The 24911-nt window shown below is 36.1% G+C and overlaps 1 protein-coding gene across 4 annotated transcripts in view; it reads right to left on the bottom strand.

Moving 5' to 3' along the window:
- PTPN13 (protein tyrosine phosphatase, non-receptor type 13) overlaps positions 1-24911 on the bottom strand; it is a 146925-nt gene that overhangs the window by 82467 nt on the left and 39547 nt on the right. For all 4 annotated transcript variants that reach the window (XM_008058360.1, XM_008058361.1, XM_008058363.1 and 1 more), the window contains exons 5-6: positions 22709-22796; positions 11843-12412 (exon numbers count right to left, since the gene is read on the bottom strand). In XM_008058360.1, the coding sequence (XP_008056551.1) occupies positions 11843-12412; positions 22709-22796 (658 nt within the window). The remainder of the gene's footprint in view (positions 1-11842; positions 12413-22708; positions 22797-24911) is intronic.

Below are 24911 nucleotides of genomic sequence, written 5' to 3'. Positions count from 1 at the left end.
TGCTGTAACAGATTAAAAATCTAAAAACACAATCCCAAATAATTTGAAATGTACAAGAGAAGACAAGCACATAGATACTTAATTTGACGCAAGACATTTAGCTCCACCAGAATGCGATGCTAAGCATGGGGGCGTGGTGAGGCACCGTGTAGGTTTGTGTGGAGTGTACGCTGTGCAAGGGAGCAGGGCCCAGGGACGAGTGTGAACTAAATTCACTTGGCAGAGAGTAAGATTTCCAGAAATGAAAATCTGAGCCTGTCATTATGTTTCTTAAAATCTTTCAAACTTTAAAATAGTTTAAAGCTCCTTAGCTTGGTATTCAAAGCCTGGTCCTCAACTACATTTTTAGCAGTGGTTCTTCATATTTTGAAATCAGATTCATTTGAAAGAGTTGGGTAAAAAGTATAGACCTTTCTCTCCCCAGTCCCCAAACTATATATATGTGTGTGTGTATATTTTTTTATCTCAAATTTACCACAATTGAGTTTTTCAGGTTATATTTAAATTGTCATAGATATATGACAATTTATATAGCCTTAGATATACATATAGGACAATTTAAATTGCCATATATATAAGACAATTTAAATATAACCTGAAAAACTCAATTGAGGTAAATGCTTTATTACCATCTACTTCCACAAACAAATTCTGTACTTGTGTTACTTAATTTGCAGATAGCCAAAACCATATAAGCTGTTAGAGTCTTTTCTGAAAGAAAAGCTGTTCCCCTTCTTCTTTACCTGACATCGCTTTTTCCTTTAAGAGAAGCCTCGGTTTCCACCTAAAAGCTTTTATGACCACCCAAAGGCTGAGTTAGATATTGCTTTTGCTATTGCTTCATACTGTTTAACTAATCACCTCTTCCACTACCTTGTAGGTCTCTTTCTCTCCTTGTTTGTTTCCCCCACCTAAATTATAAAATGACAAAAAAAGATTTTATCTTATTTAAGTGTGCTTCTGGTGTCTAGCAAGTACTTGGTGCACAGCAAGCACAAGATGAATACTTTAGAGTAAATAACTGCATATAAGTGTTACATAAAGGTCACCAGTGACCTTCAAGAAAACCATTTTCATTGTACAGACAGTCCAGAGGCCAAATCAGAGAGGGTTAAAGAATGACTAGGAGTCAAGAAGTTGAGAGAATGAATGTACACTATTCTTTCAAGAAGCCTGAGGGTTTGAGAAAAAAAAATTAAAAAAAAAATAAAGAGAGTTATTGGGGTCTTTCTGGCATAGTGGAATGTCTGCACCTGATTTTAGGAACTGAGTGGGGGAATTGAAGTTGCAAATGGTAGTGGGAAAAACTGGTTTAACAAATGTGCTGAAGGAAACAGGAGATGGAAGAAAGAATACACATGTGATGGCTACATTAGAAGGAGGAAAAACCTTTCTTTTGTAAAAGAAGTGAACAATGGACAAGGGAAAGGATGAAAACACAGAGGGAACCCCAATACTCATGTCAGAAAATTGCTTGGTAATAGAAAGGGAATCACTTCGAGAGTCTGCTTGGCCAGAAGCTTGAGAAAACTAAATAAATTCTGCTGTGAAGAACATTGACAACGGTCAGCAAAAACCACACGAAAGCTTGCAGGTAGCCACAGGATTCAGGCTAGGCTACAGTGCATGACTTGTACTGGAGCTGAGAATGGTGCTGTGGCTTTCTCTCGGCGCTGAAGAAAGTAGACCAGGAGAAGTCCCTAAAGCTGAGGAGTGACACAGGGTGTGTGGCAGCAGAGAAGCAACATAGGTGAGGAGTTTATTTCCCCAGTCTGCAAACCTGAAGACAGGGATTTCACAGGATGAATTATTTCCTGTGTTAGAAGGTGTTCAACACAGATTCTTAATGGAAAAAAAAATAAATGAATGAATGATATAGCTAAATGGCACCATAAAAACTAGGTCTGTGGATCCAAAATGGGGATGAGCAGCTAGAATTGAGAGCTCAAGCCCAGAGAAAGGACTGGAGTCATGCTGAGACAAAAACTTAAATAAATGAGAGGAGAAAAAGGATGGATTACTAACCATAGGTGTGATGGAGAGGAAGTTGTGCCCTATTCCTGGGATAACCTTTATCTGGAGAACCAGGCATAACATAGCAGACTCTCCTTTGTCTGGCTTTGTGTATAGTGAACACAAATATCAAGTAATACTATAATTAAAGCAGTTTTAGAGTTGAAGATCAAGGCATTGACCAGTACTTCTGTTCCTAAATGATTGCATTCTACCACAGTGGGAGGCTGCAGTGAGCTATGCTTGTGCCACCACACTTCAGCTGAATGACAGGCTAGTCATTTGACCCTGTCTCAAAAACAAAACAAAAAAATTCCCAATTAATAATGCCATATTCTTGGGATCTGGACAAAATCTAAAGTGCTAGAATTATAAATTTAAAAATAGAAAACATATTTATACTCTTTAGGTACTCCAAAAAAGAAAACTAGTTAATAATGTTAGCACATCTCACTGAAAATTAGGTATTACCCCTCTTCTGCAGACCAGAACAAAGGAACAAAATCACCTGTCTGGTTAGTGCCTACTGGATACCTGTATGCAGGTCACATTGGTCATCTCAGAGAGCCAGGAGATGTTCTTGCAAAGATGACCTGCAAACATAGAAAATGTGCCTCTCAAGCCGGGCTCGGTGGCTCAGCCTGTAATCCTGCGCCTTTGGGAGGCTGAGGTGAGTGGATTGCCTGAGCCCGCGGGTTCGAGACCCGCCTGGGCAGCGAGACCTCATTTTTACAATAAAATCAAAAAATCAGCCGGGCATGGTAGCGCATGCCTGTAATTCTGGCTACTCAGAAGGCTGAGGCGGAAGGATCGCCGAAGCCCAGCAGGTCGAGGCTGCGGTGGCCGGGAGCGGCCACTGCACTCCAGTTTGGGGGACAGAGTGAGATTCCAACTCAAAAAAAAAAAAAAAAAAAAAAAAAAAGAAAATGTGCCTCTCTATGCATACCAATGCAAGATTTTCCTCGTAAAGGATATATAATTTTATAATGTTCCTGAAAAGATTACATTTACTATTTAATACAGAAATTTCAAGCTTGCACTGCCAGCATGGTGGCTAATGCCTATAATCCCAGTACATTGAGAGACTGAGGCAGGAGGACTGCTTGAGCCCAGGAGTTCAAGACCCAACTTGGGCAACACAGCAAAACCTCATCTTTATTTTTAAAAAAAAAAGCTGGTTTGGTAATGCATGCCTATAGTCACAGATACTCAAGAGGCTGAATGGGGAGGATCCTTTGAGTCCAGCAGCCTGGGTAACAGAGCAAGACCCTGTCTCTTAAAAAACAAACAACAAAAAACTAATATTTTAAACCAAAAAGATGCTCCAAAACATTTACAGATTACAAAGATTTCTGAATGCCAAAATACTTGAATCATGTGCAATGGGCCTATTAGGATACCCACATTTTATAAAATGCACATGTAGCAATATTACAAGTAAAATTTTAAGCTTTCACCATTCCAATTGCAGGACTGAATTTATTTGCCTTTTGTGGGATAAAATCAGCCTCAATATCCACTTTGTTGGTTTGCAAACTTCTTTTTTCAGCAAGCAAATATCTAAAGCCTACAATGTAGAAGTCAGTGCATTGGGATTCAGGTAGAGTCATGATTAGTCCTTATTCCACTAAACCATTTCCTTCTTTTTGAGTTCCTATGAATACTTAGCTTTCAGATGCAGAAAATGAAGTTTCAGGAAAGAATCACAGTGTTAGAAATACTAATGAGTGCAAAATAGCAGATGGGAGGGTGAAATCAGCCTAGGTTGTCACCAAACGTTATGCTCCCAAAAAAGAACCAAATTGTCAGTGTGAATACATGTACATAAACATGTAAAACATATATAAACATATCCTCTCCAAAAATATTCTGTAGGATAGTCACAAGAGAGCTAAAAGAATAGGGATTAATGAAGAATGGCTTAAAGAATCAAGCTTTAGAAAGAAATCTAGTGATAGAGATTCTGTAATTACACAGACTCTGAAATTCGAAGATATCCTTTACTTTCTAGTACTATTTTGCCATAAGTAATTAAGAGTAAACTATTCTTTGTCAGAATATAAGGTTAAAAGAAACATTACATATTTTTATTATAATTTAATTGTAATCTTATTCTCTGAACAAAAATTCATAGTGACTGTAACATTATATTAACTCACTTATACAGCAACAATAAAAAGCATTAAAAAAAATAGATTAGTATGTTTTGTCCTAAGCTTTTGGCAACTAAGTGTCACAACTTCTGCCACTACTTAGCACACTAGCCCTGTGAATGTATACAGTTGTGGCATGTGATCATGTACACTATACTTTAAGTGTTTAGGAGATCAAACTCTGATTATGAAGATTTGCATAATATCCTGGGTTTACGTAAAACTATTTCAGATGAAACATTCAAGTCTACAATTTTCACATTAAAATGTATCTAAGCCAGCACAAACTGTAATCTAAAAACACCATTTACGAGTGACACATATTCAAGTTCAGACAGGTAATACGTAGAAAGTGAGACTTAGCCAATTGCAATGACAGTAATTAAAAAACCACGTTTACTTTGACATTTATTTACCTTTGATACATGACCCAAATTACAGATACAAGTTTCAAAGATAACTAAGCTAAAATGACTGCTTTTGTAGTGCAGAACTATAAAATGTTTTTTAAATCTCCCAGTTCTAGGATATGGGCCCTAGCGAAGTATTTCAATTTTCAAAGCAGAGAAACACAAGTAATAGCATTATGTATTCATATATTAAGTGATTTTCTCTATCTTCCTTTTCAGAAAAATAATTTTTCAACATTAGAGATTATACCTTTAAATGTTTATTAGAGCCCAATGTATCCTATTATCACACCATGTTGAAATCAATAGAGTATGTCCTACAAGCCCTTGAGAGCTAGACACAATGAGTGCAACTTTCAACCTGGGCGAACGAAGCTCATCCAAGTATGAATGTACATATAAGTAAGCAATGATAGACAAACACTGTAAACTGCAAGTCACTCTACAGACATAAAGTATGTGCAGAATAGGAATGGCAAAAAGAATGAACATGTTCCAATTCCCTCTGGGGGAGTCTTGAGGGATACGGTGGCCACATATCTCACTGTACCACTATTCCAGAGTCCTCCAGGATTCTCTGTGTTATGGTTTCATTGTCCCTTCTAAAACTTTCAAAGAGTATAGAGTTCAATTAAAAATTAATTATATTTGCTGTTGCTTGTTTAAGTTATGACTGACAAGAACGTGATTTTAGAGTTGAACAAAACAGAGAAGGTATGATTTCTCCTTCCAATACATATAATTTGCCAGAGAATATTGTTGTAACTCATATCTGAAATAATACCTCTGAATTTATTAAAATTCTTTAACAGCTACAATACAATACTCAGCTTATATTAACAAACACTTACCTGTTATATGTCAGGTATAGTGGCAGATGCTAAGGAAGTAGCTATGAATTAGACCGGGTCAGATATCTGAGGTTTGTAGGAGGAAAAACAAGCTCCTTAAAAGAAATAATGTCAATGAAAAGCACAGGCCATCATCCTAAACTGGGAAGGTGAGAGAAAAATTTCTGAACCAGGCAATGACTGAAGCTTTGAGTCTTAGGGCAGACTGCTGCATGAATAAAGGCATGGGAATATAAAATTACATTTAGTTGGATAGGTAAGTAGGTAGATCGATCTTTCTCTCTCTCTCTCTCTCTCTCTCTCCCCCCATGTACACACATGAAGAGGTGAGGCAGCATGGAGGGAAGAAAGGAGGGGGGAGAGGGAGAGGCAGGGAATGAGAATAAGAATGAGAACTAGAAGGTAGTGTGGGAGTGAGGTGTGAGACAGGAAATGCTAAAAGATGAGAGGAGAGAGATACAAGCATAGAGAACCTTAGGAAGGAAGATCCAAGGAGTCAGAATTTTATTTGTTCTGGTGATAGAACCTTAGTAAGTGGCTGACAGCAGAGAAGAAATGTATACAAATTTACTTGGTAAAGAAACAAACGGAGAGGCAAGGGAACTGGGATGAAATGAGAAAATATCTGAGGTTAAAATTGCTGGGTCTTTTTTAAAAAAACTCTGATGATATTCATTGCTAGTAAGATCCATTTTCAACTTTCTTAAGACATTTCAATTAGCCCTTCTTAGAGAGTGGCTATGCCAAAGCCAAACTGTGTCTATGCAAACCATGCTATGGGTAGATTTAAATTAGGTCCTTAATTTCCAATAAAGTAGCATATTATTTCTGTGGACTCTAGAGCCAATGTTATGTTACTATGAATGCAGACACTGGAAAGTTCATATTGGTTTTACCTGTAATTTTCCTTAGTGTTTAAAAATGCAATTTCAGTCTGGCGTGGTGGCTCACGCCTATAATCCCACCACTTTGGGAAGCCAAGGTAAAGAATTGCTTGAGCCCAGGAGTTTGAGACCAGCCTGGGCAACATAGCAAGACCTTGTCTCTACAAAATAAACAAATATATACAAATTTTAAAAAATGTAATTTTATTTTTCCACTTGAATAAATCAAAAGAAGTAAATGTATATTCTCATTTTAAAAACAATTGTTCTTAATCTAATAATTAAGTCATTAAAACCTGAAATCATGTGATATTTGACCAATATTATAAAATTCCTGCTTATTCACATTTACACATACAAATAAAACAGGGACTGAATATTAAAATTATTTATTTTAGCTCATGGAGTGATCTAAATCTAAGTAACAGCTTAATCATATCTTTTTTTTTTTTTGCTACTCAAAGGGAAATAAGGTAAAGAAATAAAAGTTGAAATAGTTCATCTTTACCAGTTTTGAATTTTAAGAAAGATGTTCTGAAAAAATATATCTCCTTAAGATATAAGATATTAAAAGTATCACATGTATGAATTTATCTCCTTACCTTTTTAAACTGTAACTAAAAAAATATAAGTTTTAAACTCCATCTTCTCACATGAAACATGAAGGTGCCTCAACACTGGGAACAGGCTCACATTACAGATTCTGGTTGCACAACCACAGAGCTGAAGCTGTGTCCATAGGGCAGTCACAGGACTGCAAACCCACGCTAGGACCAGAGGCCAATAAAAAGGAGGAACTAAGATTTAATTTTCATGTGAGGTAGACTGACTCACAGCTCACTAAATATACAACATTTAACCACAGCCACTTTTGTAGAAATTAGTTTGATCTGTTCGTCTAGTATCGTGTGGAATGCAGAGGAGTTTCGACTGTTGGAAGCAAAATACTACTCAGAGTCCCACCCAGGGTGTGGGAGTACCATTCATACTGTAATCACAGCACAAGATCCAAGTCAGTCTCTCATAATCAAGAATCCACCGCCAACCCACAGAGCAATGCACAGGGCGTGTCTGGCAATTACATCACAAGGAAGAGAGAGACATTTGGCAGATACTCCTACTAGAAAACAGACAACTTCTCAGATCGTAAGATGGAGTAGAAAGTGATAACAGAAAATGCTAGGAATAAGAAAGGAAGAGAGCTGAATAGGATAGTCCTGTGCTGAGGTGGAAAAAAAAAGTGGAATTAAAGAACAAAGCAAAAAAAGGGGGGGGGGGGCATCAAATTTTAAAAGTAATTTCCAGCTGGGCATGGTGGCTCATGCTTGTAATCCCGGCACTTTCAGAGGTTGAGGTGAGAGGACTGTCTGAGCCCAGGAGTTTAAGACCAGCCTGGGCAACATGGGGAGACCTCATCTCTATAATAAATAAAAAAATTAGTAGGGCGTGGTGGCACACACCTGTAGGAAGGCTTGAGGTGGAAGGATCACCTCAGCCCAGCAGGTTGAGGTTTGCAGTGAGCTGTGATCATGCCTGTACTCCAGGCTGGGTGACAGAGTGAGACCCTGACTCAAAAACAAACAAACAAACAAACAAAAACCCTAGGTAGTAGAACCCCATCAACATACTGTCTACCACAATAGAGTAAGCAACATAAAGGAGTTTCATCTTAACCCCATACTGTGTGGTTTTCTGCAGAAACAACCAAAAGTACCTGGTTTTTAGCCTTTCTTTCATAACACTACCTTGTTTCACTATAGTAGACATTATATAATTTTATTAAGGAGAGACTTAAGAGGTTGTTAGGCAGTCAGCTGCATGTTCAATGTCCCAGGCAGTAAAAAATGTCCTCCCAACAATGCATCTGATATGTCTCGGGTATCTTCTTGAAATCAGGATGGCACAGTGGAAGATTCTTATAATGGGGTTCTAGAGACCTGAATTCAAAATACAGCTCTGTTATGAATTATGTATCTCCTTTGGCAAACTAGTGTACTCTAGGCCTCTGAAAATGAGCTGCTTGGTTTAAATGGTATTTGAATTCCTTCTAGCTCCAAATTCATGATTTTAAGGTCTGGTTTTGCCTGTGCTAGTTGGCTGCTTGATGTTAGCTGAGGAAATGCTATGGAGATGATCGAGGTGAAGGCTAGTTATGTGATCTTTGGTATGTTATTAAATCTTCAAGAGTTGAAGAATATGTTTTGATAATATGTGCTCTAAGATCGCCTCTAATTCTAAAATTACTGCAACCGATTAGCAACTACCAAATTTAAAGATCACAACAATTGTACACTTTTGTTCTTAAAAGTTTTAAAACACAAATATTTAAAAAATAAAGCAGTATGTACAATAAAATGTGTACATTAATGATAGCCTCGTCTGCTTGACTTATCACACATAAAAAAGATGTATGGAGCCTATTTTTCATGGGAATTAAATGAGATAAATGGGATTTATATAATTTTCTATTCTTTTTTCTTGTTTGTATACCAGCTAAAACCTTCACAGTACCAATCTGTACTTTTTTTTTGCAAATAGCATAAATTCACCTTTAGAAAAAGGTAGCACAGCATAAAACTAGCAAGTTACTCAACTAAATAATAATTATTGCTTTTGAATTCTATACCTCTAACATTCCTTTTGAATCTTTTAGTCTAAAGCAAACATAATTTGCTGCTACTTGCAAGTTACTGTATAATAATGTAGGTTTATTTAAGATGGTATATTTCCATAATAACCCAACATTTTCGGTTGTTTGTTTAATTTGGTTGTAAAATATCCTCTGGAGAAGAAAAATGGGTCAGTTTTGTGAGAGCAAATGCTCTTGAAAACTTTTCAACAGCTGAGGAAGATTTCAAGATAGAAACTGTCCTGTATCAAAAAATACAAAGCATATTTGTGTATCCTACAACAAATCTAAAATTTCTAAATCTGGAAATCATATAGCCTAAGTAGTTACCTTTTGAACAAATAAGGCTCTGCAAAGACCATGCCTCATCTTTGCAGATATGTAAGTATATCTGGGAACAAGTTGATCTATTTGAGTTTCTTTAATACTTACACATGTGCACACATATAATCAGAAAATATAATAGAATCATATGCTACAACAGTCTAATATATTTTATTATTGGTAATAAGAAAAGCATCCACTCAAACATAATCTATTATGCAGAATATGATAGTGTAATTAATAGATTAAATACATTTATACTAATGTTTGATATCTTTTCTGTTTAACTCTCAAATAGAAAAGTATAAAAGAAAAAAATTCCTCAACCTTCACTAATTCACATTATTATTAAAAACTTTAGGCCGGGAGCAATGGCTCACGCCTATAATCCCAGCACGTTGGGAGGCCAAGGTGAGAGGATTGCCTGAGTCCATGGGTTCAAGACCAGGCTGGACAACTTGGCAAGACCTCATTTTTACAATAAATTAAAAAAAAAAAAATTAGCCAGCCGTGGTGGCATGTGCCTGTAGTTCCAGCTACTTGGAAGGCTGAGATGGAAGGATCGCCTGAGCCCAGCAGGTCGAGACTGCAGTAGTTGGGTGCGTGCCACTGCCCTCCAGCCTGGGCGACAGAGTGAGACTCCAACTCAAAACAACAACAACAACAAAGAAAATCCTCATCAACAAGAGTACCTTCATAATGAACATTTGTATACCTAATCATGAATTGTACCCCACATCTTTAAAAAAAAAAAATTCAAGACAATCTTTTGAAACTAGGTCACACATAAAAACAGTAGAAATTATAATTTTATTTTTGATACTTACGTTGTTGAAAAAGATATTACTCAACCTTTTAAATGTTAGAAATAGCCATCTAGATTTGTATGTATCTTCATTATTTATATTCTGAAACTATAATGGTTTTATCTATTTGAATTATTGAAGGTTTGGCTTTTTTCCCCCCCATGATGGACAAGATTTCTTTACATAAATGCCTTCCTGAGGGCATGCTCACAAGAAGGTCGGGACTAAGTTGTTCATCTGCGAGCTGTTGTGCAACACTAAGGAGGCATGAAAGGGGAGACTTTCATTAAGCTACAGAAAGTGCCTCCTCTCTTTGCTGTCACAACTCCAAAGTTAAATAGTGAAAAAAATTGTACATAAACAAATTTCTAAAGTTTTATTTCCTGTCTTTGAAAGCTTTCAGATCAAGAATACATATCACCATCTCTTAAAGTTGGTATATGTTTTTCCAAAATGCATGTTATATGCAAACCTGTAATATCAATTAAGTATTTAATATTTTCCTCCGCAATTTCAAATTATTTACTAATTTGCAAGTCCTGAAATTGGAAGAGAAATTGCAAAGCTTCTTTTACTAGAAGTAAAGCAACACTAGGGAAGTACGTTCAGCTCCGGATATGCTTAAAACGTAAGTAACAGAGCAACCGCCCTTTAGCAGAATCCTTTAAAAGCAACCTATGGATAAAAAATACTATACCAGAACAGCGACCTTAAAGACGACTATGATCCCTAATTATGTCTCTCTTCTCTTTGAACCAGAAAATACCTTAAAGTTCCCTTTAGTAAGCTATGTCCTGGGATTAGTCTAGAGGCAAGGGCAATTGTAAAATTTCAATCTTAAAAAATGCACAAATTTTTAGATTAAAAATTTGCTCATTTGTTTTCTCTTGCATCTATTCACACTAAAAATAGCTCCTATTCATATGTCTCCAACATAATTTTACTCCACTCAATATGTTGAGTTTTGTGTGTAAAACCAGGCATTTATGAAAACAGAGTTTTTCTCTGGAATAATAAGAATTTACCACTTTAAAGTTATTTTTATATGCACCACATTAATAATTTAGTATTAATCACTGTATTACCTAATTAACCTATTTTTGGCAAGCCCATTTTACAGGTGGAGTAACTTAGACTTGGAGAGAGGAAGTCCAAATACAGATCACATAGCTACTAAATGGAGGAACTAAGTCAAAACTAGGTTGTCTGACTTGCAGTCTATAAACTAAATAGTACTATGATTTTTAAAGTATAGATTCAAAACTTTATTCCAGACCAAGAAAATCATAATCTCCTAGAGTTATGCCCTAAACTCTGATTTCTGAAGCTGGTGGTTTGGGAAGCACTTCGCTATCACCATCTCTTCTGCCTCTTTAGGATAACTGATTGTGATTAAATGATTCTCATTCCCACGGAATCAGTCATTTTCTGGAGCCTCCCATGAGATAATGCTGCAGAAAATTTAAAAGAAGCAGAAAACATGCCTCCTGCTCTTGAGAAGCTTACAATCTAAAGATACACTACCCAAAATACTGATAGACAATACAGTGAAGTGGGCATGTTTGGCAAGGATGACTGTGAAAGCAGAGTGCTGTGATTAGGGTTTTGGGGGAAGGGAGAACAGAAACTGACAGAGAAGAGACTAAGTCAGGTACCAAGACTTGACAGTGAAATAAGACTTGTGGAATGATTTAATAACCCTTCTTTATTTCAAAACACAATGTAAAATATTTCAGTTTAGTTCTCTCTCAAACACACACAAAGTTACTAACCTTCTACATTCATGGCTTCTCTCAGAACCTGAAGTTTCTTTTGTCTCTCTCGGATTCGGTCCAACGCGCTTGATATTGCTGACGAGGTGGGCAGATCTCGCATGTGATGGTTTGGGTCCATTTTCTGAGGGCCGAAGATGTCCAAGGCTATACTTCCATCTGAGTATCTCGCCTCCTTTTTTCTAGGAGTAGTTGAAGTCCGCACTGTTACTGCTTCCGGGTGACAGTGTCGGTATGTGCCAGTGTCTCCAGAAGGGAAGTCTCTGTCAGCTGGACACAGCAAATCCATGGAAGAAGCCCAGATTTTCTTCTTAGAAAGCACATCAGTGCCAGGGATAACTTTTTTTCCTGGGTCACTAGTTTTGAACTGGTAAGGGGAGCACTTATTTTCAGAATCTTCATGTCCATGTTTATTATTATCTGATAAAACATCCTTGAAATAATCTTCCTCATCTTGAGTGTCTCTGATGGACAAAAATCCCATAGATTTACTAAGCCCTTTGTTAAGAAAGGTCTGGTGAGAGAATGGAGCCTTGTGTATGTCTAGTACATCAGAAGTAGAGCTTCTTCCTGGAATGATAAGAATCTATCATGTATGCACAGAATTTTTAGAAAATAAATTGGAATGTAACCCACTATTGACATTGAAAATGGTGACAATTTCCTAAACGCTCTAAATGAATAATCTGAGGTGAAATGGGATGGAGGTGGTAGAGGATGAGAGAGATGTATCACTTCATAGTCCCATGTCTCTTATCTAATAAAATGAATAATATATTGAACTTACTTTTTTGAGTTATAGCATTCATCAAAAGTGAATTATTTGGATTTAAAAAAGACAAAAGTATTTGAGACTAACCAGTTTGGTAGTCCAATAAATGACTTGGAGCACTAATTGAATGTACAGTGAACTACTACTTCTAAAGGTATGACTCAAACATATATTACATCAGCTTGAAGTCCTGGTATAGTCTGGTTTTCTAATTTTTTTTATTTTTAAGATGTGGGGTACAATTCAGGATTAGGTATACATCATACAGGTAAAGTTTGGGCCTCCCTTTGGTGCCCACTTACATTCTGGTATTTTAACTAAATATTTTTTTTTTTTGAGTTGGAGTCTCACTCTGTTGCCCAGACTGGAGTGCAGTGGCCGCTCCCGGCCATTGCAGCCTCAACCTGCTGGGCTCCGGCGATCCTTCCGCCTCAGCCTTCCAAGGAGCTGGAACTACAGGCGCACGCTACCACGCCCAGCTAATTTTTTTGATTTATTGTAGAGATGAGGTCTCGCCAAGTTGCCTAGGCAGGTTTCGAACCTGTGGGCTCCGGCAATCCACTCACCTCAGCCTCCCAAAAGCACGGGATTACAGGCTGAGCCACCGAGCCCGGCTTAACTAAATATTTTTAAAGAAGAAACAAAGGATTCTCGCTATCTTATAGATGGAAATAAGATTGTAGCCTTTGGAATTCTTAAGTATCAAGGTTTTATTATTAGATATGCTTTCAGAAAATTGAAATCCAGATCATTTGATTGTGTTTAGGTTATAAAAGAAATTTATTTTTTCCATGGCAGACCATCATGTACCAAAGTCGTTTTTTCTTTCAGAACATGATGTATCAATATCTGTCACTTCTGATAAACTACCAATTCTTAGTCTTTATTCCTTGATTGTAGTTAAAAACAGTACGCCATTCTACTTTTTTTAAAAGACAGTAGTCTATAAATGTGAGACACACCAGAAATGCTCATCCAGTAATTAATTTTGTGAATCCATAGATTCAATATCAAAAAATTATATATATATTTGTTCACTATTGAAAAAATGTAGAAAAATACTTGATGGTTACTAACCAATAGCCCATAAATACTGAAAGGTTTTCCTGTGCTACTTTCATGATTTCTCTTTGCTAATCTATCTGCTGTATTATATAAAATGACTAAAGCTTTCCTAGTGATGATAAATTGCTTATTAATTGATTTGAAGACACAGAGTGAGACTCCAACTAAAAAAAATTTTTTAAAATAAAGAAATTTATTTGACAATATCAACTGTCTCTTCAGAATAACAACAGTAAGGTTTAATTCCCCAAACACAAATTTTACCTTAAAAATCTTAGAAAAGTGAATTCATTTCAGAATGGCAGTCAATAATTGCTTACTTGAGGGTTAGATTCAAACACTGTGCTTCTCTTACTTTTTACCTTCCCCTGAATATGGATCTATTTCAGTTCAAATAAGGATAACATCTATATTTGGGGCACATCATATAATGAACACCAAGAAACATACCACACCACTTCCAGATACAGATTGTCACAGATGCTAGCTTCTAAGATAACTTGAAAACTGATAAACATATGTCTGTGTCACAGTATTTCAGGGGTAAACTACATTCTTAAACAAACCATATTTTGAAATTCATTCAGTTAAGATTTTTTTGACTAGGGAACACAGATATTCTTGAAATTTGCTAAGACTTTAAAAAAGAATTGGAAGGACTTAAAGATTATAAACCAAAGATGAACTCAACCAGCTGCATTATTCTACCACATTTACTACCAAAAAGTAGTCAACACTTGGAAAAAATTCAAACAGGTACCGCAGACTCATAGTCAACCTCTTTGTATATGCAACACCACGTGTAAATATTAAGTTCACTCGCTTTCCACAATGATTGTTTCACTTGCTGCTGCTGTCTCCAACTGCTTACTTTCCATTCCACCCACTTTAGTCAGCTTCCAACTGGTCCATACCCTGGTGACTCATTATACATCATCCGTGATCTCTGCATTGGCAGGTTACATGGGCACTTCTGTCTCCATATCTTCTGACCAGCAGCTAATCATGAGGACTATCCCTTACCGAATCTTTCCTTTCTTTACAAGCCTGGTTTCCTCCTACCTCTCAGGCTGTTCATTCGCCGTCTGGCTTTTCCTCTGCTACTGAATATCCAAATGATGAATTTCCTCAGGTATCAGCTTTAGAATTCCATCCTTTCACTTTGTCCTTATATAGCCCTTCTATTAACAAGGCTTTAATATCGTCTATATCCTGATAACCCTGATAACTCTCAAATTTATATTCTTAGCACTGACCTTTTCTGAGAACTTCAACCTTATACAACTGGAACTTCTACTAGTAAATCTCAACCTGAACATGCTGAGAACTAGTCTTTTGCGTCCTAACCCCAGAACCGCTCATTCTTCTCCAGTCTTTTATGTTGTAGTAAGTGGCACCATTATTCAACTGACTGCTCAGAACAGAAATATGGGCACCATCCTTAAATCTCTCATCTTCCTTAGTCCCCATATCAGATTCATCAGGAAGTGCTGGCTGTCTAAGTTCTCAGAGACATCTTACTTCCTGTGATTATTCCAATTCCACTGCCATCCCACTCTTCCCAGTTCACATCACTGCTTGGCTCGATCACTGAAATGGTCTCCGGTGGGCCTCCCTGCTTCTCCTATTACCCTTATCCAACGATTCTCCATTCAGTAGCCAGAATTATCTTTTTAAAATGTAAATTCCATGATGCCATTACCCTGGTTAATAAGTCTTAAAGGCATACAACTGCACTTTAAATGAAATCTCAACTCCTTTGGGTTTGCCACTTGACTCTTTAAGGTCATGTCTCTACTTCCCTCATTCTATGCTGGCCCCAGCTTTTTCCCTGCTGAGCTCTCTTATATGTTAGGGCCTTTGTACATAAATTCCCTCTGCCCTGAATGCTTTACTCTAGAATCAGCTGCTTCTTGTTCTAGAGTTTCATTTTAAGTATGATTTCCTCAAGGACATCTACTCTGACTTCAATATAATGCAAAGAGGTCACTTTTCAGATGTATCATTAGTCTACTCCATTTAACAGGTAACTTTACCATTCTCTCTTAGGTCATTAGTATCTACTAAGAATATACTACTAGACCATGGCACCCTAAGAGAGCTATGTCTTCTCATTAGCCACATGAGACTGAAAACTTATTGTTTATACAGTGGCTCTTGGATAGCCACTGCTTTATATATGATGGGTTTTTATTGTCTTAATACAAATTATTAGATATCAAAATATTTCAGTCTATGTTTATTAAAAGTCCAGGAAGTTATTTCAAATTCTGTAAGGCAGTACAAAATTAAAAAAAAAAATTCATTTACGTTTTCACTAACTTTCTACTTTCTTTCTAGATATAATTTGTCAGTTTAAGTATAATTCTATTTGCTCTGTAATTTAAAAAATCACATTCTAGTAGCTACCTTAAAATCCCATGCTAGCTTAGAAAAGATGGCTTTAAATCATAAGATCCCTTCTGGTAGGCAACAAGACCAAGAAAGGGATAGTGAAACAGAGGAGGAGAAAGAAAGAAAGTGGGGGAGAACAGCGACTCTCCTGATGAAACTGGGCCAAAGCTGAAGAAGTGTGATATAAGGATCAAAGTGATACGTGTCCGAGATTTTCTCAAGTACATTTCTAAGAGCCATGGACCCCAGAAGCCCTGAGGGGAGAAACCGAGTGAGGACAAAGGAAGAGAAGGCAAGTGGTATGAGAGAGACGCTCTGAGCTAAATGGTTTCTCTGTGAATCTAGACTAGGGCTGCTTTCGTCCACTTTTTTGAGGAAAAAGAACACACATCTTCAGGCAGGGACACAGTGGCAGGTAGAGAGGTGGATTTCAGCGGTTACGAGCACACCATTCTTTAATATTCCTAAGTGGCAGGAACCTTACTACATTTTGTCCTACTGATGATATTCACTATCTTCAGTTACACAACTGGATAGGTAACTGGCAGATTAACACCCCACAGGCTGACAGAGTTCTTACCTACTGCAAAATAATAATCACGTTCTGACCAGAACGAATCTCACTAAAAGAAAAAAGGGATGGTGAAATATAGCATCATAGTTGCTTTATGCTACTAAAGAAAAAAAATTTCACTAATCTAGGAACTCAGAATCAGAGTTCAAATATAGAATCTGACCATATGAGTGAGGAGAAACATGGAATTCTAGACTTATATTTATTACAGTCTTAAGTCTGCTGCACCAGTCAAGATCATGCACTATTAACACTATTGCCACTTACTAATTGTATTTGAGATGAGATAAATGCAATTTCTTCAACTGCTTTCCAAATCTTTCTAAACACGTACCCAGGCTATTATAATTATTTTACCTAATACACAATAAACAGCATTAATACCATAATTAAGTATATCTAATAGCTGTGCTCATTGCTTATTTTGATCACAAGAAATAGGTTAATGCTTTTTCTTTTTGAAAGTTGAGAACTTATGCAGCAAATAATAATAATAATTATTATTATTATTTTGAGTCAGAATCTCACTCTGTCACCCAGGCTGGAGTGCAGTACTACGATCACAGCTTACCACAGCCTTGACCTCCTGGGCTCAAGCATCCTTCCACCTCAGCCTCCCAAGTAGCTGGGACAACGGGCATGCACCACCATGCCCAGCTAATTTTCTTTCTTTCTTTTTTGCCTTTTTGCAGAAACAAGTTCTCACTATGTTGCCCAGGCTGGTCTCAAACTCCTGAGCTCAAGCAATCCTCCCACCTTGGCCTCCCAAGATGCTGGGATTACTGGAATAAACCACTATACCCCACTAGCTAATGTTTTCTCTAAAAGCAAGGCCATTGGAGCTACTCTTAAACTATTTCAAGTGGAACATGTCTTGATATTTCCTCCATCCTGGCAGTTCACTGTTCCTTCCACTATACTCACAGAGCATGCTACACCTCAGTTAGGACCCTTATCTCACTGTATTAAAATTATCCGTTATATATGTCATCACTTCTACTTGCCTCCCCCTGCCCCCAACTGGGACAATGCTATAAGGGCACTGCCTTACTTATTTTTGTATTTCTAGTTCCCGATAAAACAGATTCCAAAAGAATGCTCATAGAATAGGTTGATATACAACTTTCTGAAAACTTTTAAAGCCAATTTAGGGTGGTAAAATCTACCAGAAAGATTATTGTCAACAGACCTGAGGCTTAATTCTAGCTTTGCATTCAATCCAAGAGTTTGGGCAGGCCACTGAATTTCCATGTTTCTCATTTCCTTCATCTACAAAAATATGGATATACTTTATCATGCTTCTAAGAGATAACAATAAATGAACTAACTCATATGAACTATTATGAGCTCTTGGGAACAAGAGCAACATAATATTCTAAATTTTGCCTTCCTTTTCTTTTCTATTTCTGCTTTATTTTCCTAACATGTAATTATTCACTGCAGAAGGAATTAAAAGTTCTTTTGAGAGGAAATAATGAAACTAGAGATCAGAAGCTCTCTCATAAAGGTTTTAAGATTTATTCTATAATAGAAAGAATCATATTGTTAAAAATAGAATAAGTGGCCAGTACAAGTGAATTTTCCAGCTCTTGGGGATGCTCTGAGTTCAGAGAGAGTTTACACATAATATTGGATTACATAAATTATAAGCACCCAAATTTAAAATGAAGCCCATGTATTTTCCTTTTGGAGAATGAATAACTTACCAAATGGGGATCAGTAAATATACTTTACTCATAAATAAGATTTTGTATTTGTATTCCTTGGATAAGATTTCAAGAATATAAAAAGTATTCATAATATAACATATTTCATTTATTTTAGCTAAATTGAAAAAAATCTTCCTTGAAAAGTACGTTGTTTTATCTCTTTTGTTACATGTGAGTAACATTATCCTAAACTGGATATCATCACTCACCTTTCCAGTGACATACAGACTCAAAAGTTCACAGCATCTCTTAGAAGTTAATGTCAAAATAACATTTCAATATTAAAAGAGGCCCCCCAATTCCCATCTGTCCTCACAAATGTGTTCAAGTACATTAAAAAAAAAAGAAAGAAACATGATATTATCAATGTGCCCAAGTTCTGAAGCCCCATTGTGCTTGATCTGATAATGGTATAGGTTTCCACCTTAAGCTTGGCAGGAAATGTTTGATTTCTTTCTGCTCAGTGAAGCCATTTTATCAGCATTAGCAGTATTAAGTAACAAAGTGGGAGCAGACAGCCCACCAGGTTAGGCCTTAACTTCTGTGCTAGACCTCAAGAGACAAGAAGAGACTTTTCAAGGTCATTTACTCATAGATGAAAAATTTTATTAAGTTTTAGTTGAACAATTAAGTCACTAGATGTATTATTCCTAAATCTACTTATCTCTATCTAATTCTGTATCACACTGCTCATCTTTTTTTTTTTTTTTGAGTCAGAGTCTCACTCTGTCACCCAGGCTGGAATGCAGTAGCATGCTGCTCATGGCCACTGCAGCCTCAACCTGCTGGGCTCAGATGATCCTTCCACCTCAGTCTTCCAAGTAGCTGGAACTACAGACAAGTGCCACCACGCCCGGCTAAATTTTTAAAAAAATTTATTTATTGTAGTGATGAGGTCTTGCCATGTTGCCCAGTCTGGTCTCGAACCCGTGGGCTCAGGCAATCCTCTTGCCTTTGCCTCCCAAAATGCTGAAATCACAGGCTTGAACCACCACGCCCAGCCACACACTGTTTATCTTAACATCTAACAAAGTAATGCATCACTACATAAAAATTTTAGGTTGGTACACACTGAAGAGAATGTTTCATTACTAATAGAGCATCATAAGGTTGTTTTGTTGCAAGTGACCATTGACAGGCACTGTCCAAGTGTCCTAGGTGAGTATTTCTTCTACAAGAGATACCTTGTTTTCTTCAATCTTAAATTGTTTAAATTAGTGTATGCCATTGACTATTAGCTAGTTGCTTTTGCCTTCTAATGGCTATAATTAGTATATTTATGGTGATTCTGCCATTAAAAAACTTTTTTTTCTTGAGATGAGGTATTGCTATGCTGCAAGAGGTCTTGAACTCTTGGTCTCAGTCTCCCAAGTAGCTGGGATTACAGGCACATGCCACCATGCTTAGCTTGCAAAATATAAATTAAAAGAACACCTGTGCAATACTACTGTGGAAAGCAATGCCTAAGAAGGTCTGAAAAATCGTCTTCCATTATACTTGATCCAAATAATGCTATTATTGCAGTATAACAAGCTCTAATTCTACTAAAAATATAAACAAATAAAATTTGGTTTATTTTGAGTGACTGACTCAAGTAATTCCATGCAAGTTTTTTGAGTTTAGATTCAGGGTGATTTTATTCTCCAATATGACTATTAGAGAATAAAAGCAATGGACACCTATTTAAGTATCTGATTTCTCTGCTAGTTTTGTAAAGTTATAACAGTTAATGCTTCATTATCTGCACTAGGACAGTCTAACAATCACAAGAATTCTAAAGCGCTGCAAGGCAATAATACTAAATCTTTCTTAGTATTATAAAAGCAAAATCACAAATAAAAGGCATTAAAATCTGGTTTAAAACTCCTGCTGTTTGCATTGCTATACTAAGAAAATGGTTTAATAATATGAATCAAGATGGTTGATTTTATTTTGCAAACAACTTAATGTTCAAAATAGGTTAAATAAAAATATCAAGAAACTACCAAAGAATTATATTATAAATATACTACTATATTATATCAAAACATCTAATATATTTATACCACCTTTTCTCATACTCATTCAATCAACAACTATTAATTGAACACCTACAAAAACTAACGTTACTTAATATAGCATATTTTTTCTATCCCTAGCATCTATATGTCCAGAAAGCTTAACCTTTATAAATGTCTTTTATTTTAAAATATATATGTAAGTGATAATCTGCTAGTTGAGGCATGTTATATTGAATTCAATCTCATATCTAAAACACTATGTAACTGATCTAAAACATTAAGATGCTAAATACTTGAAAGAAATATAATCCAACTATGTTAACATTTAATAATCTTTAAAATTTGATAAACTAAATATGGCAGGGGTGAGCTTTTTTATTTCTATAGACTCATGATGGAAACAGGATAGAATGAAATGTGTGTATATATACATACACACATAGAATGAAATGTGTGTATAAAATATATACACTATTTTATTCTTGAAAAAAATAACTGTCTACAAAAGTTAAACATTAATAACATAACATTATACTTACTAAATCAACACATAACGAATAAGAAATACACTTCAGTTCCATAACATGGTCACTTAAGGATAGTAGAAATGAGAGTAGGAAAACCCAGAAAGAGATTAGAGAAAGAACAGGAAAGAGAAATAAGGAAGGATGGAAAGAGGAAAGAAGGGAAGGAGAGAAGGAGGTGGGGAGGGAAGGAAAGAGGATGAATAAGAGAAACAATATCTCTTAAATCTAATGTTTTACTTATTAAAGTTCTCATCATGCCTCCTTGAAAAAGAGTCTTTCAGCTGGCTATAAATTTCTATTATTATTCAGTTTTAAAATGGGAGACTGTCTGAAAATCCGATAGATTACAAACTGCTTCTATTCTTAGCACCAGGTTTACACTCTATCCTATATCGAATCCTAGTACCATACAAAGGGAAATGGATTTTTAACAAGAAGAAGGTGTATCTGTGTATATGAAGGCAAGTACAGTAAGAAAACATTTGTAAGAAAGGGTTTGTGTTGGTTAAGCAAAGTCTGCCTTATATTTTTGGGAGAGGGGATTGACATATAAACTAACAAATAAATGTAAACTAATTTATATAAACTAATAAATAAATAAATGTATTAGAAAAGAAACCTGATCTAACCGGAAATAAATTTAATATATTGATATGAAAGTTGAAATATTTTTTAAAAATAGTCCTTATTCAAAATAAGTAAAATTGGAAACACCAAAACAGACAACTAACTGAACCATTACAGAATCACTCTATTAGAAACAACTTTACAGTTTTTCCTTGACTTCTCGAGATAAGCAGCACACATGCTTAGTGCATGCTCTTTCCTCTCAGATATGAGAGTTCTGAATTCTTTGAAACATTTGGGTCAGATAATCAAGTGTCTATATTTAGTTTTCACAATAAGAGTTTCTCATAGATTTTAAATAAGAAAATTTTATTAAATTAAAAAACAAAGTATTTTAACTTTTTAATCTATTTTATTAGACTACATCAATAAGAATGTTCTATTAGCATATATTTAAACAACCTTTGCATTTACTTCTCCCTACCCCAAGATCTAAGACGATAAAATATTTTATGGCCAAAATATTTTTGTTAATGTTTAGATTCTCATGATTCTCAACACTGCTTGATGAGAACAAAGATACTCAGCAAAACCAATAGTTTATTTTATAGATAAGCCAAGCCCGAAACTTAACACTGAAAATAAATTCTCACATACAATTTTACTTAAATATTTTTATTTCAAGTCTGTGGAATTACCATTCATTTCCTCAAAAAATCAATTTGATAATTATCATAGGACTCATAATTTTATAATGCTATTGGTAAGTAGCAAAACCACTATTCATCTTTAGTTTTTATTTACTAAGCATCATATAACCTAAGGTAGTATTTAATAACTCCAAGTCTTGAAATTAGTCAGTCATGATATCAATTTAGTGGATTATAACTAGCATAATTTTTTTTTAAAGTTTTTTTTCATAAACATACATATGTGTTTATCTGGTCATGCTTTAAAATGCATTTTTAATATAAAGTATGATAAAGTAAATAAATGATATGACTGATATAATACTAGAAAAGTAAGTAATTTACTGTGGGGTCCTGTTGTATTAATAACAATTTTTTGCATAACTTTAATGAAGTTATTTATTAATGTAGGAACACTGGTTCCTGTCTGTTCCCTGCCTCTACTTTGTATGCTTATGTTGTAATCCTAGTCACAATTATCAGAGTCCCAAGTCAGGTAAGTATAATTTTGTAAAGGAAACAATGGAATAAGGTGAAAGCCTCAACATTTCATATTCATATACTCTTACCTGTTGGTAATCCTTTTCCTCTCAATCGGTCTCGAATCGCCTGGCTTCGATCAGGCTTTTGTTCACTGTTACAGGAAAGCTGATCCGTCTGTACACAGGTAATCACAAATCAAGTTTGACAAAAGAATCTCCCTTTTGTTTTCATGGTAACTGTCTACAAATTACACTAGTTAGATAGTTTTTCTAGGATATAACATCAAGAGATTCCGTGTCCTACTGTATTTATACAATAACTTGTATTCCTTGGATGAGATTTATGTAGCTCAGTACTGTCCAATTCATTTCAGGAAATTAAAAGGAAAGAAACAGTTACTGAAGAGCAACTGGACAGCTAGAGAACATAGCCTGATTACAGTGGTCAAAATGAGTTCTACTGAAAAACAGTCAATTGAAAGTGTTTTTTTCCCCCAACTAGTAATTACTTTCATCTGTCAAGTTAGATTATAATTTTAAAACTGTATCAATTCTGGTGTAGTAAAGCTTTCTCCTTATTATAACTATGCATTAAGGTTTTTAGATTATTTTCAGAAATACTTTGCCAGATTTTATCTGCCAGAAATTACATGTGAGAAATGCTAAGTATTTAAATAGACACCTTGTGGTATGACAAATTTACATCAATGCTCTTTTGAGTCTTCTTTATAACAAAATGTTTAAGTAGTCTTAAACTTTAATTATTTTAAACAATATGGGCCAGGTGTGGTGGCACACACTTATAATCCCAGCACTTTGGGAGGCTGAGGAGGGAGGACTGCTCAAGCCCAGGATTTTGAGACCAGTTTGGGCAACAAAGCAAATCTCCACCTTTACAAAAATAGAAAAATTAGCCAGCTGTGGCAGCTTTGTTTTTATAAGTTAAAAATAATTTTCAAAGTACCTCTTTGCTTTACTGATTGATTGTAGAGACAAGCAAGGTCTTGCTAGGTTGCCCAAGTTGGTCTTAAACTTCTGGCCTCAAGCAATCCTCCCACTTTGGCCTCCCAAAGTGCTGAGATTATAGATGTGAGCTACCGTGCCTTGCCTATGCTAATTGATTTTAAGTCAGTAAGAATTATGATCATTTAGGATGGATTTCACACTAGTGAAAAACTAATTCACTCTATCAACTAATGGAGGCAACAACAACTTAGAGCAGCATAACGGCTAACAGCATGGGCTCTGAGGCAGAGACAGCAGGTTCCACTATGTCTCTGCTTACTATGCACATGGTCATGTGCAAGTTATCTAATCTTAGCCTTAGTTGCATCAGCTCTAAAGTAAGGATAAAAGTATCTCTTTTAAAGTTAGATTGTTATGATGAATAAATATGATAATGCACATAAACCACTTAGCACAGGGCCTGGCACAAAGTAAACATGTAACAAATGGTCACTCTTGGAGTCATTTCTGTCCAGTGATACCCAGGAGACTGGAAAGAGCAATGGAAGGGTGGGAGGAGCATTATCACACTTGGTAAAAAACTTGCCTTTGTAAAGGCAGGCTAATTCCAACTGGTCCTCCTGTTCTCTCTCAAGACATACTTCCACAGCACTCCCCATACCAAACCCATCACTTTTCCTCACACATATCCTGCTAGTTCCCATTTCACAGCATTTGCCCAGGTTCTCTTCCCTCTGACAAGATCATTCTTTCTATCTAGCCTACAGGACCTACTTCATAGTGCTTTTTCCTGGGTGGGGTGCGGGGATGGGGGGTGATAGGGTCTTGCTCTGTGGCCCAGGCTAGAGTACAGTGGCATAATCATAGCTCACTGCAGCCTTGAACCCCTGGATCAAACGATCCTCCCACCTCAGCCTCTCAAGTAGCTAAGACACCAAACCTGGATAATTAAAAAAAAAAATTTTTTTTTTTGTAGAGAAAGGGTCTCACTGTACTGCCCAGGCTAATTTCTAACTCCTGGCCTCAGGAGATAACCCCCCTTGGCCTCCCAAAGTGCTGGGATTACAGGTATGCACCAGTACCCTCGCCCAAAATTATTTTTCAGTGCAGTCATAATTAGTATCCTTTCTCCTCAAACTCTCATAATTGAAAAAAATTTTTACTATGTTACTTTTCATAGCCTTCTTTGCATTTTACAATTAAGCAAATGGTTATAGCATTTTAGATAAGAATTTCCAGAACATTTTATTCAAATTTGTATCTTCTAGCCGGGCTCGGTGGCTCAGCCTGTAATCCCACGCCTTTGGGAGGCTGAGGTGAATGG

This window comes from Carlito syrichta, unplaced genomic scaffold, assembly GCF_000164805.1.
Source record: "Carlito syrichta isolate Samal-C Ts95f unplaced genomic scaffold, Tarsius_syrichta-2.0.1 Scaffold303314, whole genome shotgun sequence".
Classification (NCBI taxonomy): Eukaryota; Metazoa; Chordata; class Mammalia; order Primates; family Tarsiidae; genus Carlito; species Carlito syrichta.
The sequence above is the reverse complement of the archived record's forward strand: the minus strand, read 5'-3'. Positions and strand labels throughout refer to the sequence as shown.